At 33.7% G+C, this 21,114-nt stretch overlaps 1 protein-coding gene across 1 annotated transcript; it reads right to left on the bottom strand.

Moving 5' to 3' along the window:
• Window positions 1-52: 52 nt before the first annotated feature.
• LOC127835734 (probable methyltransferase-like protein 24) lies at window positions 53-20,381 on the bottom strand. Its single transcript, XM_052362170.1, has 6 exons — window positions 20,253-20,381; window positions 12,410-12,510; window positions 5,831-5,959; window positions 4,941-5,015; window positions 3,547-3,685; window positions 53-2,594 (listed from the first exon to the last, which is right to left on the bottom strand). Exons 1-6 carry the CDS (start codon window positions 20,379-20,381, stop codon window positions 2,262-2,264), a joined length of 906 nt encoding a protein of 301 aa, XP_052218130.1. The 3' UTR covers window positions 53-2,261.
• Window positions 20,382-21,114: the final 733 nt, after the last annotated feature.

The following is a 21,114-nucleotide window of genomic DNA, read 5'->3' as shown; positions in this document are numbered from 1 at the left end:
CAGCAAAAAAAAAGAATTAAGCCAAACTGTTTAAATAAACTTTATTGGTTTATTGAGTTAATCATACAGCAGTTTAATTCTCTAGCAGTTTTATAATATAAATTTTACACAGCAGTTGAGCATGCACTTAGTAACAATTGGTTAACTGTTATTTATAATCATAATAATACTGATTCAATTTTCCCAATTTCATGGTTTATCGCACTCTATCCCCAATCAAAAAGATAAAGGCTGTAATGTATAACGCGAAGAAAACTCACTGCTTATGCTTGTTATTTATTGTATTATTTATTGTTTCATGTTGTAACTACAGTGTACCGTGTTAAATTTAAGTAATCACTACCTGGTGTGAGTAAGCAGAACAGCTATTGGAGATTTCTTTATTTATTTTTACAAAGATTTGATAAGGGCTAAACTCACTTATTACTACTAAATGATCTTGTACTGGTATTTTGAAGATATCGTGCATTTATTTGGCAAAACACATCATTTTACATAGACAATATATGTATTTTTTATTTTCCGCCCGTGATTAAACCAAAAATATAATACAAATAAATTTATTTTTATTTCTCTAGCTCGCTCCATTTTTTAGGGGGGTGGGGGGTCGGCAAAAATCCGTAGAACAAATGTTCAATTCGTTGTGGCCAAAGCGCTTGCAAAAAAGGATTTTGGCGTGTGTCATCTATAATGTATATAGAAACGTGTTGACAACATTTTATTAAGTAGGGGTTGACCGAGTACATTATGATAAATTCCTGTGACTATATTATAGTTTGGTTATTGTTAATATAACTTCAACAAAGAAAAACTCGTTTGAAATGAAAAGGTGGAATGGAAAACACGATTTCAAACTCGGATTAGCACACATTTTTATTGCATATACTCAGGACTTTAACATGCATTTTGTACTATGATGATCAGCTCTAATGCCACGTGGGTTTAATCAGCAGCATCCAGATATTGTCTCATAGGTAAGGCATTTCAAAATTTAAAATTAATTAAATGTAACGATTTCAATTTGAATATTACTATAAATTAGTTAGCACTAACGGTAGAATTAACATTAATCTGCCATTCATATTCAATTCTGTTTGATGATTTTCTATTATACACGTGACATGACACGTGACATGACAAAGAAATTCAGATCAATCAAGCATTTTCAAAAAGGAAGTCTCTATTTACGCTTTTGAGAAAAGTAATCAGGAATTATTTCTCCGGTAATTTTAAATATTTTATCTAATAAAGAAAATATTTATATAAATAAATGCCTAATAAAATATACCTTTCAAACATTTGCGCAAGTAAAATAGTTCTTGATATCCTTGTCAATCCGTTACAATTATTATTGTTTCATGCTCGATACGTTTTTTTTACTCTGCAATGTTCACGGTGAAAGTTGTTACGAGAATGAACGAATTTTTTTTCAAAACAGATAAAACGTTGATAAATGAAAAACTATAATAAAAGTTCAGAATAAGTGGTATCAGATACGCCGTTTAAAAGCCGAGCCTCAAAACATCACAAGTGTTTAATATCATAAGCGCATTACATAATTAAAAACAAGAGCTGTCACCATAGGATGACTTATGCCCCCATAAACGCTTGATAGAAGTTATGAGCTTTTCGAAACCTAAACACGGACCCTAAGTTCAAGGCCAATGTCACATGGGTCAAAATGTGTGTGCGTATGGAAAGACATTGTCCATATACACATGCATACCAAAAATGAAGGTTATATCTCAAGGGACATAGAAGTTATGAGCATTTTTCGAAACCTAAACACAGATTTCGAAACCTAAACGCCGACCCTAAGTTCAACGTCAAGGTCAGAGGGGTCAAAATTTGTGTGCGTATGGAAAGGCCTTGTCCATATACACATGCATACCAAATATGAAGGTAACATCTCAAGAGACATAGAAGTTATGAGCATTTTTCGAAGCCTCAACGCAAAGTGTGACGGAAAGACGGACAGACGGACGGACAGTCCGATCACTATATGCCCTCCTACCGGGGGCATAACTAATAGAAGAACACAAAACATATCCGACAATTTAATCGACATTTAGCTTGTTTTAAGATATTTGGTCAAACTATTTTGTGATCCAAAAATAACACCAACCAAGTTGATGATCTTTGAAATGACGTCCGTCAAATTGATATTCTGATAATGACGACAATCAATTAAATATCCTACTATAATGCTATGTTCGGAAATTGTTCGTGGTCGATCGGGCACCAGAAAATAAGCCCAATTATTACGCATAAGCGAAATTTTCCTGGATCAAGGAAATTTCATTCAGATTGGTGATCGGTCTTGTCAGCCCAGGCCACTTCTGGTGAAGCACTAGGTTGCGTTCCCGCATAAATATCCGGAAACCCGCCTCGTATAGCTGTCTAAGGGCAGACAACTGCATGTTTCCGGGTATTTGATCATTTCCGAACATCTCCGACAAGTGCGGATGCTTGGACAGGAAGTGCGTTTCCATGGCGATCTGTTTGACGTTTCGAAGCGACCCCGCCGGGACCATCTGAAGAAGTGAAGCCCATTCATCGCCCTCTATATCGACCTTAAGGATGTCTATGGTTTTCTGAAAGGGTACGGTGAAAAGCGGTATTAATACATCATATAATTCTTTGACTCTAATTATACATAACACACTTATAAACTAAAGTGTTAACTTATATGTCTAAACATAAGTCTTCAAGCTGTTGTTGTTATTTTGGTGTTGATTATTATTATGACGATTGTGATGGGGATGGCGACGACGATCATTATGATATAAATAATAATCATAATATTAGTAAGACATACATAACTAAATTAAATAAGATATAACATCATCAATATTTCGCATGGTTTTTACAATCGGAATTCCACACAAAGCCATGGGATGGGATAATTTGTGTTTTATATTTTATTTAATGGGGTTTCTTTTCAATTACATAATGACACAAATACATATATACATATAATTATTGGATATGTTCAATAGTTTTAAGAAGATATTGTTTGGTGAGAAAATTTGACATTTGAAGGGGAAAATGACGCCGGATTTGAAAAGCGGAATCAGCCTTAAAATGACAGATGACGGTCTCTGTTTGGGGTTATTGCTAAATCTTCTATAAAGGTATTATAAAACATGTCCACATTATAAATCCCTTATAATAGACTATTTTAAAATAATTTTACGTACGTTTAATGTGTCTAGCTAGTACTTGATAAAAATTTAACCATGATCACTCAAGTAACTACATTTACCGAACCAAATGGAAAGGTCATCATCATACGTTCCTAAAATATGAGTTCTTCTACTATCAAAATGTTGAATGGATTGTTCCTACACTTTTATGCTATTTTTTAAGTACGTGTCCAAAAACAAGCAAAGCAGGCTCTATCCAGATTCCACATCACTTTAGATTACGTACCATGTTTATTCTGCTTAATGCATATACCGGAAAAATTGGATCTGGATACATTAAACAAATAAGTTAACTAAAAAAGTATTTAACCATATTATTCATAAAATGATTTCGTCTTACGTTCGAGTGTCCAAGCATTTGTTTAATGGCGTCCAGTGTTTTTAGACTCCATCCTTTCGAATTCACTTTATTTTCTCCCGCTAGGCCCAACTTATAGAACCAGACGTGTTCCGAGACACGACCAGAGCTATTCGTCATGCTGGAAATAAGCAAACATTTTTGCGTGGAATTAGGTCGATTTGTGTCAGTTATGTTTTGATTGTTAAAATATTGAAAATGTGTGCCATTTATATAGTTTAAATCGGTCCTAATTGTTTCCTAATTACTTGTATAATACAAATACTAGTAGTTGTCGATACATACATTTGTTAACCAGTTTATCAACTCTTTAGTCCCAATACATGCTGTCTAGAACGGCGCATAGTTACTAGTCAAATCACAAATAAAGCCCGAACATTGCTTATTTTTTACTTGATCTGACAACATAGTTTGCAGTGTTTTGTTTGTTTTATATTACAATCTAAACATAAAGATCTATTCCACAATTTTGTTATAGCTATATGAAAATGTATGATCTAGGTTTCCATTAATAATGTAGACAATAACGTTGAGATTAGAACACGCATTTGAGCTTTAATTATAAATGTAAATTTTAATTAGTGGAAATATTATGTTGCGTTACTTGATGAATATGGTTTTTAGCCTAAAAACCGATCCATGCCGGAAGTTACATCAACAGTTGACTAAAAGTCGGGTAAACCGTCAGTCTAATATTTTAGTATTAACTTCAAAATTGCAAGCGATCGATGTCATTGTAATCGAATGTATATTAATAAGGCTCGATTGGCCACTGTCGACTCGCGTACTACTTACATGTATCCCGCGTACTCTTAAGTATACAAAAATGTGCACCGGGCACGGAAAATATACTTAAACTTACCCGGCCATTTTAGACTGTACTCGAGTTTAATTTTTCGCCCAAAATATTATGTCGTAACACGCGCTACTGAATACGAAACACAATTCTTGAAAAAAAAACTGCCTCGATATTCTTTATTGAGTATGAGTTTCGCTAATACAGAGGCAATTTTACATAATATTTTAATACATATGAACATAAATAATTTGTAAAAAATAGCCCACAACGACAAATTTAGCGTTAGAATTCCTGGGTCTGTTTAAGTACATTTTCCGCACCCAGGGTACATTTAAGTATTCTTAAGAGGGTACGTTTTAGTAGTAACCAAGCCGACCATGACTAATCGAGCATTAACAAGCCATGGGCCATCAATAAGCACTAACTTTTTCCTTTATCTGAATGTCAGAAATAAACATCCGTAAGTCGGATTGTTAAAAAAAAACTATACGGGACATCTTTCTGAGCACACTACAAAGGTGAGTGAAAGATAGCAGATGTGAAAGAGATTGATTTAGATCAACGATAGTTCACATACCTGGGATCAAAGCAATACACGTCACAACCGAACAAGTCCACGGCAGCATTGTCAAACAGAAAGTTATTATTTATCCTGAAAGGAAAGCATAACAAAATTAATATTTGTACATTGTTTATCAAACCAAATTATGTATACCATGCAAACGAGTGCATAATGCATACCAAGCATAATTATGTACACCCAGTCGAGTGTGTTTATAATGCCAACTTCTATAAATTGCACGAAGGGGTATAAAGTGTGCAAAAAGTCAATGTACTAAAAGCCAACTTATATACACTTTGGGAAGGTGTATATAGTGTTCACCAAGCCAACTTCTATACATAACCCGCAGAGGTATATAGTGTGCAATAAGCCAATGTGCTCAAAGCAAACTTATGTACACCCTTGGAAGATGCATATAATGTGCACCAATCCAAATTATTTACACTCAATCGAATAATTCTATTATATATTACAAGTCAATTTAAATATACACACCTTCAAACAAGTATTTGATGTGCAACTAACCAGATAATGTAAACCAACCCGTAGGGATAAAGTACATCAAGCCAAATACATGTAGTGTGAACCCTCCCAAACGGTTATTAATGTGCTACTAGCCTTAATGAGAAAACACCTAGATAATATTTGATGTTCCTAAGCACAATTATGTACATCTGTAAGATCAATACAATCACAATGTAAAAACATGTCCACCCACCCAAGTAAGTATACATATAAATTATAAATATATACACTCAATTTTGTGGGTGGCAATATTTTCGCATTTTGCACTTACATAATAAACGTACTTAAACATAATCGCCAAGGTTTCTGCCAACCGTATACATGTTAAGTTATATATTTTGTACACCTCAAACAGGAATGTAATGTCGACGTGCACTTACCCGAACGAGTATATGATGCAAGGAGCCCGCGGTCTGTAAGGCTCGTCTACACATATCTCTTTACCCCCGTCATTTAGAGTCCCCACCCTAATCACGTCCTTGCACAGCGCCTGAAGGCGGTTGATGTACCTGCATCATATTTCGCATGAGTTCCTTCGTTAAAAGGTGTTCAAGAAATAGGCTATCACAAGATGATAGGGCTTCTACCATTGGGAAAAGTAACAAATATCTATTTACATATTTCCACTAAGATTTTTGCAATATGTAGATTGTCGCTTAAGATGTGTTTGTTTCACATGTCAACAAAGGGTTGATCTAGCATTCTTATTAAATTGTTATAAGAATAATTCTTTAGTAGTTTAAGTAACTACTATTCATTTATATACTTCCACAAATAACTTTGCTAGCATTTTATACAGATATATAAGGAATACTTCTACGATTCGGGAAAGTTAATTCTATATATTCTCGTACTTCCATTAGGATCTAAACCATTATTGGAATATAATAAAACACACATTTAATACGAATACATTTGGAATAGGTCACACGACAAAACGAAACACGAAAGTCAACACATCGTAATCCGATATTCAAATCACCAAAACAAAAACAAGATACGGAAAATAAATCTGCTTACTTTAAAGGGTCCTTTTCGCAGATTTTGGCATGTATTGAAGATTGTCATTACATTGATACTTTATATTGATACATTTAAACATTTGGATCTAAAAATCTCTAGTAATAAAAAACAAGAAAACAAGAATACAATTTAAAATAGTAGTGACTTTCAACTGGGCTCGAACCACTGACTCCTAGTGTCCTAGAGTAAAAAGGCCGCCGCATACACCACTCGGCCATCCGTGCTCATGCTGTGAGATGTATTTTTTACTTTATATAAGCAAGGATCGAGTTTGTAACAAAACTCAAACCGCAGATTTTTTAGTATTGATTGTGTCGTTGTCACGAGTTAATAATCTCGTTCACACGCATTATTATATTAATTTCTATAATTTATCTAGATATAATTTAAAACGATTACAAAGTCGTTCCCACATGTTGGTTAACTCTTGGTTACCACAGCTAAATAAGTCATTGCCACGAGTCGGTTTTATCACGGAAAAGTTATTTTAAACTTATCAAAATAACCAAGTGTTATCATAAAGTCACCATTGTTAGTTGAGGACATCCTTGTCAAAAAAAAAAAACAAAAAAAAAAAAACAAAAAAAAAACCTTAAAGCCATGAATACATTATTGTTTAAATGCAAAGAATTTGACATAAAACCTTCAAGTCAGATGATATTGAACGTATACATTTGAAATTCTGTAAACGATTGCTGCAGGTGAAAATAAATACATGTAATGTTACTGTTTATGGAGAATTAGGTAGATTCCCAATGTATGTAAACAGATTTGTTAAAATTGTTAAATATTGGTTTAAGGTTCTCAACAATGAGAATATCATAATGCAAACTGTATACAAACAAGCCTTGAATGATTGTAATAAAGGTTGTACAAACTGGGTCTCAAATGTAAAGAATTTGTTAAATAATTATGGATTTAGTTATGTTTTTGAAAATCCAAACGTTGTACAAGTTAATAGCTTTATCAGCGAATTCAAATGTAGACTTGTTGATAATTTTAAACAAGAGTGGTACGGTAAATTGAATAATAGTTCTGTTTTAGTGATGTACAAAGTTATTAAAAGCTGTTTGGATTATGAAGCATATTTAGACTTAGTTCCCAGACGTTTGCGATTATTTTTTGTAAGATTAAGAGTCTCTGCGCATCCGTTGAGAATCCAAACGGGCAGATACGCCCAAAATAACATACCACGAAATGAGCGTTATTGTTTATGTTGTAATGACTTGGATTTAGAGGATGAATACCATTTTATATGTATATGCCGTTGTTACACGGATTTAAGAAAAAAATATTTAAACCGTATATTTTATATTAACCCATCAGTATATAAATTCCAAAAGTTATTAATTTCCTGTGATAAATCATTTATTTTCAATGTATGTAAATATATCAAAGAAGCTCTTGTTATTAGAAATACGATTTTAAATAATACTGTTTAATACAATTTATTACCGCCTTGATAGTTTATAAGTATTTGTACTCGTTAATGTGTATTTTATGTTATTTAATATTGTGTTGTTATACCTAGTTACGTGACAGAAAAAATGTATATACTTTAGTATGAAGACGATGTACTTGTGTATAAGTCGGAATAAACTGTCTGTCTGTCTGTCTGTCTGTCTGTCTGTCTGTCTTGTTTTGATTCATAAGACACTTTTACTGATGGACTTTTGTACTCACGATTCCAATCCTTTATGTCAAGCGCTTAGCAGGATGGCAATAGGCGCCTTCGATTAAGCAAGAAGCAAACTATCATGTATCCGACCCGAAGCGTTTTAGTCGATTTTACTTTTGCAAATGACAAATGTATCAAAACTGAAGTACCGGTACCCCAAGTTTCTGTTAGGTCTTCTACCTTCATGTTGTGTATGTTAACGACATTTCTGACATATTGATACGTTGTATACGCTTATTTGCCGAAGGCAGTTATATTTCGGTTACATCAAATAACCACATGGTTATTTGAATTACCCTTAATAACGACTAAATGCATATATAAATCTATGCCAAACAATGGGTTGTTATTTCTATCATAGTTCAAAACCGAAGTTGTCTTTTTTCACTATCGGTAATACGAAAACGACATTTACTAAATGCTGGAAAACCTGTATCGTTATAAGCACTTAGGTCTTTTACTTAGCCATCGATAAAGCAGTGCCTTCCCAGGAATTTGTTCAGGCGGCCCGGGGGTGGGTTCGGGAGGGGTGTCCCCTGCCGACGTTGATTTTTTTTTAATTTAACGTGTCAATTCACGTTCTGTGGTGCGTTATAACTAAAAAAAAACAGCGTCAAAAGACGTCATTTGGTGCGCTATGACTCTTCAAAAAAAATCCCCCAGTCATATAAAAAATATATTTTTTTTATATTGTTTAATTGTTTTAAAACTTTTCCGCACAGATAGTAAAATCCCGACTCGAACGATTCCCCAATACATCCGTTTCAATCCGACTCTATTACTGTATACTAACTATTTTTCAAGCTTCTATTTATTACCCGATAATCCCATTTATTCCGTTTTTATCAATCTCTTTCTGGTAAATATTTACGATAAAAGCTTTCAGTTATTTCTTTAACACAAACCTTGCCATTTTTTAAGTGACTATTTATAGATTTGATGAAATATTGCCTCTGAATATGCTTCAATCCCCTGACCTGTTGTGTGCTTGTTAAAACGCTCAATACACGCCATTTGTATGCAATAGACGCGACGTTGTACATGCTGCATAATTTTCGCGCTCTTTTTAATTGAGAAAAAGATTCGACACAAAATAAATTTGCACTGCTAATTTGAAGCAAAAATATTTAACGTTGCGGTAACATTTACATTCGGAAGTGTGTTTCGGATTAAAAACGCGTTAACATCGACTTACGGTAATGGGTTTCGGATTACAAATTTAATTATTCCCATTTGAGATTTCAACAAATATTAACCGTTGCGTTATAAATTCAACGATAATTTGTTTACACACTTTACGAGTCGATAAATGTTTTGACGGAATTATGCATGAAATTCACGTTGTCCACGAGGATCACGGCCGGTTGCCATCATCAGTCTTCTAACTATCGAGTATCGGACGAAACATTTACAAGTGTGCGTAATTAATTCAACGAAAATTTGTTAAAGCGCATTACGTGTCGAATAAATGTCAGAAAAACGAGGTGAATCAGTTCTATAAATGGACATGTTGAAATAAACATGTACTGGAATTAAATTAATTGTTATCACATAATTGTAACTGGGAGTCATTTGCACAACTTACTCGCTATAATAATTAATTGTTTACCACTTGCAATTAATTTCTCGTATTAATTATGAGTCATAGGTAACACTTGTTTACAGTAAAAAGGTGTGATGATGATGCCCGAAACCGTCTTTAATGTTCTGTACTGTACTAATTACCGGTTTTATATTACTCAAATGGTACAACTTCTTGCTAATCAAGCTGCGATAAACTCTTACTTCATGCCCGACGTCAATCAAAAATAATGGTCGATAGTTAACCCCGCCCTCATAAGCATTCGCGTAACCAATTGGACGACGAACTTCACAGTTTGACGACTGGAAAGTTACCAGATACATCCTTGTCAGCATTTAAATGACCGTGTAATGTGGCTAGAATAATCGATACGCGCCTCATGCTATTCTCTTATCAGTGGATTATTCATTACCCCATGTGGTGTTTATGGCGATTACTTGTGAAAGTAGGTACCGAGTGCTCTTTTAAAACAGGGAATAATGATACACTGATAGGGAAACCTTGATTTTTTTGGACAATCTCCACTTTCTTTTACTGAAAAATACACTGATCGGAAAATTTCAAGCGCCCCGGGGACTCTGATTTCGAAATTCAAGCGCCCCGGCAAGGGGCGCTTAAATGGCCTGGGGAAGACCCTGATAAAGATATTATAATTAAACAAATATTATGATACAAAGTTTTCCTCTACTATGTATCTATGTATACATGCATACATTGTACATTGCTAAATATAAACTTGCATCCGCTGTTTATAAACGTGCAAATCATTTAGTTGTATACTAACACAGGCTGTATTTAATTGCTACTAACACATAATGTGTGTAAGGTATGGAGTAGGATGGCCTCGACCTACACATACCTATTGACGAGGTAAATAAAGTTTTCTTATTAATTTTTTTTTATATATAATGATTTGGAGTTATATTTAAATCGTTAAAACCGAGTTGAAAAAAGTACTTGGTTGCATATATGAGTCGTATTCTGAGAAAACTGGGCATAATGCATGTGTGTAAAGTGTCGTCCCAGATTAGCCTGTGCAGTCCGCACAGGCTAATCAGGGACGACACTTTCCGCTTTTATGACATTTTTCGTTTAAATGAAGTCTCTTCTTAGCAAAAATCCTTTTAAGGCGGAAAGTGTCGTCGCTCATTAGCCTGTGCTCACTGCACAGGCTAATCTTGGACGACACTTAACGCACATGCATTATGCCCAGTTTTCTCACAACACGACTCATATGTGTAAAGGCTAATTCGTAGAAACGGGAGAGAAGTGCACAAGAACGTCAATCAGGATTTATCTCTCGAAACCGCAGCCCACTCGTTTCAGATTAATCAAACACAACACGGTAAACAGGAACACACAATTCACAATTTCATACATTTATTATGCCCCCCTTCGAAGAAGAGGGGGTATATTGTTTTGCTCATGTCGGTCGGTCCGTCGGTCGGTCGGTTGGTTGGTCGGTCGGTCGGTCCGTCGGTCCGTCCACCAGATGGTTTCCGGATGATAACTCAAGAACGCTTACGCCTAGAATCATGAAACTTTATAGGTACATTGATCATGACTCGCAAATGAACCCTATTGATTTTCAGGTCACTAGGTCAAAGGTCAAGGTCACGGTGACCCGAAATATTTAAATTGTTTCCGGATGATAACTCCAGAACGCTTATGCCTAGGATCATGAAACTTCATAGGTACTTTGAACATGACTCGCAGATGACCCCTATTGATTTTCAGGTTACTAGGTCAAAGGTCAAGGTCACGGTGATCCGAAATAGTAAAATAGTTTCTGGATGATAACTCAAGAACGCTTATGCCAAGGATCATGAAACTTCATTGGCACATTGAACATGACTCGCAGATGATCCCTATTGATTTTCAGATCACTAGGTCAAAGGTCAAGGTCACAGTGACTCGAAACAGAAAAATGGTTTCCGGATGATAACTCAAGAACGCTTACGCCTAGGATCATGAAACTTCATAGGTACATTGATCATGACTCGCAGATAACCCCTATTGATTTTCAGGTCACTTGGTCAAAGGTCAAGGTCACGGTGACTCGACACAGTAAAATGGTTTCCGGATGATAACTCAAAAAGGCTTACACCTCGGATCATCAAACTTCATAGGTACAATGATCATGACTTGCAGGTGACCCCTATTAATTCTAAGGTCACTAAGTCAAAGGTAAAGGTCACAGTGACTCAAAACAGTAAAATTGTTTCCTTATGATAACTCAAGAATACTTAGGCCTATGATCATGAAACTTCATAGGTACATTGATCATGACTGGCAGATGACCCCAATTGATTTTCAAGTCACTAGGTCAAAGGTCAAGTTCAAAGTGACAAAAAACGTAATCACACAATGGCTGTCACTATAACTGACAGCCCATATGGGGGGCATGCATGTTTTACAAACAGCCCTTGTTTTCTTAGTTTTGCATTGAAACGGTGTATGAAACGATAAATACGTTTCGTACATTTTGTATTATAATAAGTCCAGCGAAAACGCTATACCAAAAACAATACGTTTTTCTGTATTTCTTTTTTTTTGGTTATTTGAAAATCGGAAAAAGAACTGATATGAGTGTATTTTCGATTTTCGTTTTGTCAAACACGAAAACACACACACGAAAATGCTATATAAACACGAATTATGTATCTATGCTCTTACTTCCAGAATACGTTTAGCCAGTCCGCTCTAGTCATGTTGGCCAACACGTCATCGCTGGGGATCGTAAAATCCGCCGCTTCAAGCCGCTGTATGTGTTGCCCCTTTAAAATCATATGAAATGTGTCGCGTTTTGCGAAACCTGTACTCAATGCATGCGCGCAAAGCGTTGTCTAAGATACCTATGCAATCCGTAAAGGGACGACACTTTCCTTTTAATCGGGTTTTTTGTTCAAGAGAAGTCTCTTCTAATCGAAATTCTAGTTAGGTGGAAAGTGTCGTCCCTGATTTTCCCTTGAGGACTGCACAGGCTAATCTGGGACGACACTTTACGCACATACATTAAAGAGACCTTTTCACAGAAAGTGGCATGTAATGAAGTTTGTCATTAAATGATTTATATTGATTTGATATAAAAAGCTCCAGTAAAAAATTAATAACATTAAAGAAAGAAAAAAGTAACCCTAAACTGGGCTCAAACCACTGACCCCTGAAGTAAAACGAAATTAAACCGATATCGCGACCTGTACTGAACGAAATGTCGCCCACACACAGTCTTAGCCAACGGTGATACCCATAGTATACAATTCAGCAAAAAAATCAACGAACATTCGAAAAAAGGGGAACGTAAGACACAATGGGGAAAATAGATAAATCCATTAACCCATGTATGCCTAGTGGACTCTCCCATCCTTCTAAATTGGATCAATTTATTTTCAAAATTTCTAGTATATTTATTTCTATATTTAGAATATTTCTTACAGAAATTCATTAAAGCAAACATCGCAGATTCTGATGAGACGCCGCATTATGCGGCGTCTCATCTGGGTCTACGCTGTTTGCCAAGGCCTTTTTTCTAGACGCTAGGCATAAATGGGTTAAAATTGAAACTGTAGATTATATCGATGAAACTATTTGAGCTTTAAAAGGAGTCATCACACTAAATTAAATAAACAACATGCTTACCTCAATGACAACTTAAATCCAATACTTGTAACAATAGAACAATTGTAACGATAGACACTTCCTTTCATACATTGATCTGAACCTAGTTTAACCCATTTATGCCTAGCGTCTAGAACAAAAGGCCTTGGCAAACAGCGTAGACCCAGATGAGACACCGCATAATGCGGCGTCTCATCATGACCTGCGCTGTTTGCTTATATGACTTTCTGTAAGAAATATTCTAAATATAGAAATAAATATACTAGACATCCCTAACTTTGGAAATAAATTTATCCAATTTAGAAGGATGGGAGAGTCCACTAGGCATAAATGGGTTAAACCTTTTAGAAACGTTTGTATCGAATGCTCAACATGCTCACCAAAACACTATTGATTAAATCTGATGACTGGTCAGAGCGATGCATTTTATTCCGATCGAAGTTTCAAATTATGAATGGCAGACACACAATCCAAAATATGTTTTGGATTCGCTCGCTAATTTTTTATTTATTTTTTTAAATAACATTGCACTATAAAAAACCAAGAAGTATAGCGGAAATTGGTGTTTTTCGTCACAGATATTAAATCACAAGAGGCACGTCGTAAATTTTATATCAGTAAGAAAAACTTATTTGATAATACATTTAAGTGAAGTTACCAATCTAATCATATGTATTATAAAAGATAACATACGCCAGAGAGATTTGCCGGACGTCTACCATCGTCTTCATCATTATTGCCTTAAAAATTCTCTTGGAAAAAGGGCGGGGAGGCATAAATAGCTTTAAAATGTAATTTAAATAAATTAAAATATGTATTTTATTTGTTTTTATTCAACCATACTTAGGATGTTTGAACTTCCACACGATATCCCTAGGAAATTTGCATGTTATTTAAATATGTTCATAAATATATTTTATTTAATAATAACACACTATACTTACGTTGTTTGAACCTTCACACGATATTTCTGTGTAATATCCATACAAAGACAATACGGTCAAAACACACATAGCACTTACGGCGGTGAATAAAATACGTTTCTTCGAAAATTCAGCCATTTTAACCAACACGATAATTTGTTTAAATTATTGCATATGTGTTCATGACAATTAATTAAGGTACCAGTTTTGTACGCTTAGCCTTTGTGTTGTCCAAATGCTGTACTATTATTTGTTTAAGGTGACGATGACACTACAGAAGCCTGCGGCACGAGGAAGTAAAATTAAAAATTAATGACAGTTTTAGATTTGGTAAATAGACACCCCTCAAGCGTTTTCTGTTCGAGAACTTATATTAACCCATTTATGACAGACAGACAGTTTATTTTGACTTATACAATGTACATCGTCAACAACACATTATGAACACAGTACAATGTCAATTGTGATAGGTACAAACTTTTACACGTATTTACAAATGATCTACTTAGCTAACAAAGTAAATTAAATATAAAAACAACAAAGACAGAAAAAAGAAAAAAGAACAAAGAAAAGAGGATGAACATCTAAAGAATTATTGCGTTAATAATAGATGTTCGAACTTTAAGTGATTCTTTAACAAAGAGACATACTTTTATAAGTTCTATTTTATTATTCGATTGCAGTAAACTTAAATATTTATACATAGATGGCCTTTTGTAATAACATGGTTTTATGTATTTTTTTCTAATGTTTCTAAACGCCGGGCAAATGCAAATAAAATGAAATTCATCTTCAATATCGGTCGAATTGCAACACATGCAGTGACGCTGATTTCTAGCGACGTCTCTTGCATAACGACCGGTTTGAATATGCAGTGGATGGGCTGACAATCTTAATCTGGTAAAAAAGTATCTTGAACTTCTTGGTAAAATGTCTAAGTACGACTCATATTCAAAATTGATTTTAAAATTTTGATAAACATCTAACATCGAACTATTATTTAAGGTTCTATACCAGTCCTGTGTGAAGTTATCATAAACTCTCCGTTTAAATTCCTCTACAAATGAGTTAATCTCAATATTAATAGTGTTTATATCATCAAATGCATAACTAAAACCAAAGTCATCAAACATTTTTTTAACATTAAATATCCAATTATGACAGCCTTTATGATAATCTGAGACGGCCAAATTATATATGGTTTTAATAATGATATTTTCAGATCTACATATCTTAAACCAATATTTAATTACACGTACATATCTATGTATATACATGGGATATCTACCCAGCTCACCATAAACACAAGCATTACATGTGTTAAGTTTTACCTTTAGTAATCGTTTGCAAAATTTCAAATGGATTCTTTCAAGTTCCTTACTTTTAGTATAGCCCCAGACTTCCGAAGCATAATTTAAAATGGATCCAACAAATGCGTCAAATAATTGACAAAGTATCTTGGGTTTTAAATCGTAGTCATTACATTTAGACAATAAAATATTCATTGCTTTTAAAGCTTTACCCGTTAGGTGTTCCTGATTCAATGTGAAACTCCCAGTATAATTAAAAACAACCCCAAGATAATTAAAATCATTCACAACTTGTATGCCATGGCCATTGTAGGTCCATTTTTCATTTGGCAATAATCCGCCTCTTTTCCGAAATACTGTAATTTTTGTTTTCTCTGTATTTACTTTCAATCCCCATAAATTACAATAATAATATAGATTATCTAAGTGGTTTTGAATTTCATTGGGTGTTTTACCTACAATAGCCATATCATCAGCAAATAACAGTAAAATCAATACAATGTCGTCAATATTCAATCCGGATTGTAAATCATTTTGTAAAAACAACTCAAGATCTTCTACAAACAAAGAAAATAATAAGGGGGACATAACTTCGCCCTGTCTGAGCCCCACTGCGTAAGAAAAATAGTCAGAATATGAAGACAATGACTTAACACAAGATTTAACTTTTTGATACATGTCCCTAACAATTCTAAGAATTTTACCCTGTATGCCACATTTATACATTTTTAACCATAATGCATTTCTATATATAGTATCAAAACATTTCATCATGTCCACAAAAATTACATATAATCTCTTATTTTCAAATAAAAAGTTTTGAACAAGAGAATGAAGAATAAATATTGCATCTGTCGTAGACCGCCCTTTCCGAAATCCGAATTGGACGTCCGAAATAGTATTATTTTCGTAACAAATATTTTCAATGCGATTGTTTAAAACGGTTGTAAAGAGCTTAGATAAACAGCTAACTAAAGTAATCCCTCTATAATTATTTACATCTTCTTTTGAACCTTTCTTGTGTAGAGGGACAATAATTCCCTCGGTCCACTTTTCAGGATAATATCCTGAGTTCAATACACAATTAAATAAATCACATATATGTAAGGCTAATATATCAACACTTTCAATAAAATACTCGTTCAAAAGATTATCACTGCCACAAGATTTGTTCCGCTTCAGTAGCTTAACAGCATTTATTATTTCTTGAACTGTAATTGGATCATCAAGCTCCGGGTAAACAGTATTAGGATTATCAAAGTTATAAAAACTATTAAAACTTTCAGCATCATTATTCTTATCCGTAGCAATGTCTGCGCTTAAATTTTCAAAATAATGTTTAAATTCATCTAGAGAAATTTTGGAAGATGTTTTGGAAGATCTAGATTTAAAATGTTTCCAAAAGTCTCTTGGCCTACTTTTGCGTAAATTAGCTAACTCGGACATACGTTTATTATAATCGGCGTGCTTTTTCTTTCTAACAATATTTTTGTAATTAGTTTTTGCATCACACAAAATAGACCTGTTTGTATTACTTTTGTCTACATTAAACAACCTTAGCGCTTCTAAATACATATTACGCGCAACTCTACAATCATGATCAAACCAATCTTTCTCTTTTACTGTAACCCTCAAAATAAACATCATTTGAATAAAAACATTCTTTGGCAAACAATGGATCCGCAACATCGCGGATAGTATTTGAAAACTTATCAATCAAAACATTAATTGAGTCCCTGTCAGGGCAGTTGGTATTACGCACAATATCATTAAAAGTTGGTAAAATTCGAATAATCCCTGATCGAAATTGTTCCCGCAGGGAATCATTCCATTTATATTTAATACCTGATTGGCTTTCTTCGCTATGAAATCTATTATTGCATAACAATGAAAAGCAGAGCGGTGCATGGTCACTCCATTCATTAAAACTTTGTATACAAAATTGTTGTATGTGTGAAAAGTAGTTTTCTTTTGTTAAAAGATAATCGATCACTGAACAGCCGTTATTTGACAAAAATGTATACTGATCACTATTACCAATGCGACCATTTACAGACAGACAGACAGACAGACAGACAGTTTATTCCGACTTATACACAAGTACATCGTCTTCATACTAAAGTATATACATTTTTTCTGTCACGTAACTATTTAACAACACAATATTAAATAACATAAAATACACATTAACGAGTACAAATACTTATAAACTATCAAGGCGGTAATAAATTGTATTAAACAGTATTATTTAAAATCGTATTTCTAATAACAAGAGCTTCTTTGATATATTTACATACATTGAAAATAACTGATTTATCACAGGAAATTAATAACTTTTGGAATTTATATACTGATGGGTTAATATAAAATATACGGTTTAAATATTTTTTTCTTAAATCCGTGTAACAACGGCATATACATATAAAATGGTATTCATCCTCTAAATCCAAGTCATTACAACATAAACAATAACGCTCATTTCGTGGTATGTTATTTTGGGCGTATCTGCCCGTTTGGATTCTCAACGGATGCGCAGAGACTCTTAATCTTACAAAAAATAATCGCAAACGTCTGGGAACTAAGTCTAAATATGCTTCATAATCCAAACAGCTTTTAATAACTTTGTACATCACTAAAACAGAACTATTATTCAATTTACCGTACCACTCTTGTTTAAAATTATCAACAAGTCTACATTTGAATTCGCTGATAAAACTATTAACTTGTACAACGTTTGGATTTTCAAAAACATAACTAAATCCATAATTATTTAACAAATTCTTTACATTTGAGACCCAGTTTGTACAACCTTTATTACAATCATTCAAGGCTTGTTTGTATACAGTTTGCATTATGATATTCTCATTGTTGAGAACCTTAGACCAATATTTAACAATTTTAACAAATCTGTTTACATACAATGGGAATCTACCTAATTCTCCATAAACAGCAACATTACATGTATTTATTTTCACCTGCAGCAATCGTTTACAGAATTTCAAATGTATACGTTCAATATCATCTGACTTGGTGAAGCCCCATACTTCTGAAGCATAATTTAATATAGAACCCACAAATGAGTCAAACAACTGACAAAATATTTTTGGTTTTATGTCAAATTCTTTGCATTTAAACAATAATGTATTCATGGCTTTAAGGGCTTTACCAACCAAATGCTCCTGAGTAAGTTTAAAACTTCCGGTATAATTTAACACTGTGCCTAAATAATTAAAGTTGTCAACCACTTCAATAATATTACCATTGTATGTCCAGTTTTCGTTATCTTTTAGTCCGCCCCTCTTCCGAAAAACCATTATTTTTGTTTTATCAGTGTTTACATTTAACCCCCAAGAATTGCAATATAAGTATAAGTTATCTAAATGAGTTTGCACTTCAGCTGGTGATTTGCCTAAAATAGCCATGTCATCCGCAAATAATAATAAAATTAACACAATATCTTCTATATTCAAGCCAGAGTTAATGCTATCTTGTAGGTAGAGTTCAAGGTCTTCAACAAATAAAGAAAACAAAATCGGTGACATTACCTCCCCTTGTCTCAGGCCAACAGCATAACTAAAATAATCTGAGTAAGATGAACATGATTTAACACGAGACTTGACATTTGAATACATATCCTTAACTATTCTAAGCAATTTGCCTTGAATACCAGACTTAAACATTTTCAACCATAATGCATTACGGTATATACTATCGAAACATTTTAACATGTCGACGTAAATTACATACAAACGTTTATTTTCATTTAAATAATTTTGAACAATTGACATCAGTATAAAAATAGCATCAACAGTCGAATATCCTTTCCGAAATCCGAACTGCGCATCCGAAATAATAGTATTTTCATTGCAAAAACTTTCGATGCGCTTATTTAAAATCGTGGAAAATAATTTTGAAAAACAACTTACTAGAGTAATCCCTCTATAGTTATTGACATCGTTCACAGAACCTTTTTTATGCAAAGGGATTATAACGCCTTCTGTACACTTATCAATACGACGAGCCTTTACAAATATCGAGCAATTTTATCCCGTGACTGTTGAGTGATTTATATAATGAGGCCCTGTCAGGGATACAATCTGAAGTATAATCGTTGCTATCGATACAACTATTAAATTTGTCACAAACAATATAATCTTTCTTATCACCAACTCTACTGTTAAAATCTCCACATATATACACACAACCAAGATTATCATATAAACATATATCATGCTCTAAAATCTCAAATAAATCAACGTTAAAAATATTATATATAGGCGAATCATCACCCCAAATATATGATCCACATAAATATATATCTTTTGCAGTATTAAAAAAGGAACGATCTAATTTCAACCAAATTATAGTGTCGTAATGGTTTTTTATTATATGTATTCCATTCTTTAAATATTCTTTGTAAAGTAAAACAATTCCACCACTATTACGTTTGGCATTTTTATGTTTGAATGTACGATAAAAATTGTGAGATAAATATCCGTTAAACTGAACATTACTTGTCGAGTCACACCAAGATTCATACAGAAAACATATGTCATAATTTTTAAGAATATTTACAAAATCGTCAGATTCTTTTTTGTCTCTCGTCAGTCCATGTACGTTCCACGAAAGTATCGATAGCTCACCCTCGCCGTGTTCCTAGGGACGTACCGGCTTGCCATCGACGTACAGGGTATCGTATGCGATCCACGCACGTTTACCCTCCTTTCTGGCATCTTTCATGTGGGGAACCAGTTTGCGCCGTTTCTCTAGCACTTCCGGTGGAAACTGTTCGTGCATTTGGTAGTTTGTACCTGAAAGATGTTTCCACTGTTTTCTTACTAATTCCCTGTCCTTAAAAAACGTAAACTTTGCGATTATATTTCGCACTTTACCATGGACCGGATGTGATGGTTTATGCCTAGTGGACTCTCCCATCCTTCTAAATTGGATCAATTTATTTCCAATATAAGGGATGTGTAGTATATTTATCACTATATTAAGCACATTTCTTACAAAAAAATCTTTAAGCAAACAGCGCAGACCCTGATGAGACGCCGCATGACGCTAGGAATAAATGTGTTAAAGTATTAGTCAACATCATCTATATAAAATCAAGTATACTCAGTGTGGACATTACAAACAAATTTACAATTTTACATGCGTTTACAATTATATATTTAACATTTATTTTCTTCAAATAATTCGTATCCAGAATGAAAATGTAATGTTTTGTTCATTTATTTATTTTCAAGATTATCATACAGCATGTATAATCGTGTAACTATGTACTGATTTCCTAATTTGTTATACAAAAAAGAAACAATTACAAATCGGTACCTTTTTCCTTTTTACGGTCTGCATTAACGAAAACGAAAAAGGAAAATAAACATATATAAGTTCGTGTTCCAATTCTCAAATTGCTTAAACACAAACAAAATACAGAACACCAAGCTGTTTTCTTTATAGCGTTTTTCAACACATAATAGATCGTTTTCCGAATTTTAAATAACCGAAACAAGAACAAAATACG

The sequence above is a fragment of the Dreissena polymorpha genome, chromosome 6 (genome assembly GCF_020536995.1).
Source record: "Dreissena polymorpha isolate Duluth1 chromosome 6, UMN_Dpol_1.0, whole genome shotgun sequence".
Classification (NCBI taxonomy): domain Eukaryota; kingdom Metazoa; phylum Mollusca; class Bivalvia; order Myida; family Dreissenidae; genus Dreissena; species Dreissena polymorpha.
The sequence above is the reverse complement of the archived record's forward strand: the minus strand, read 5'-3'. Positions and strand labels throughout refer to the sequence as shown.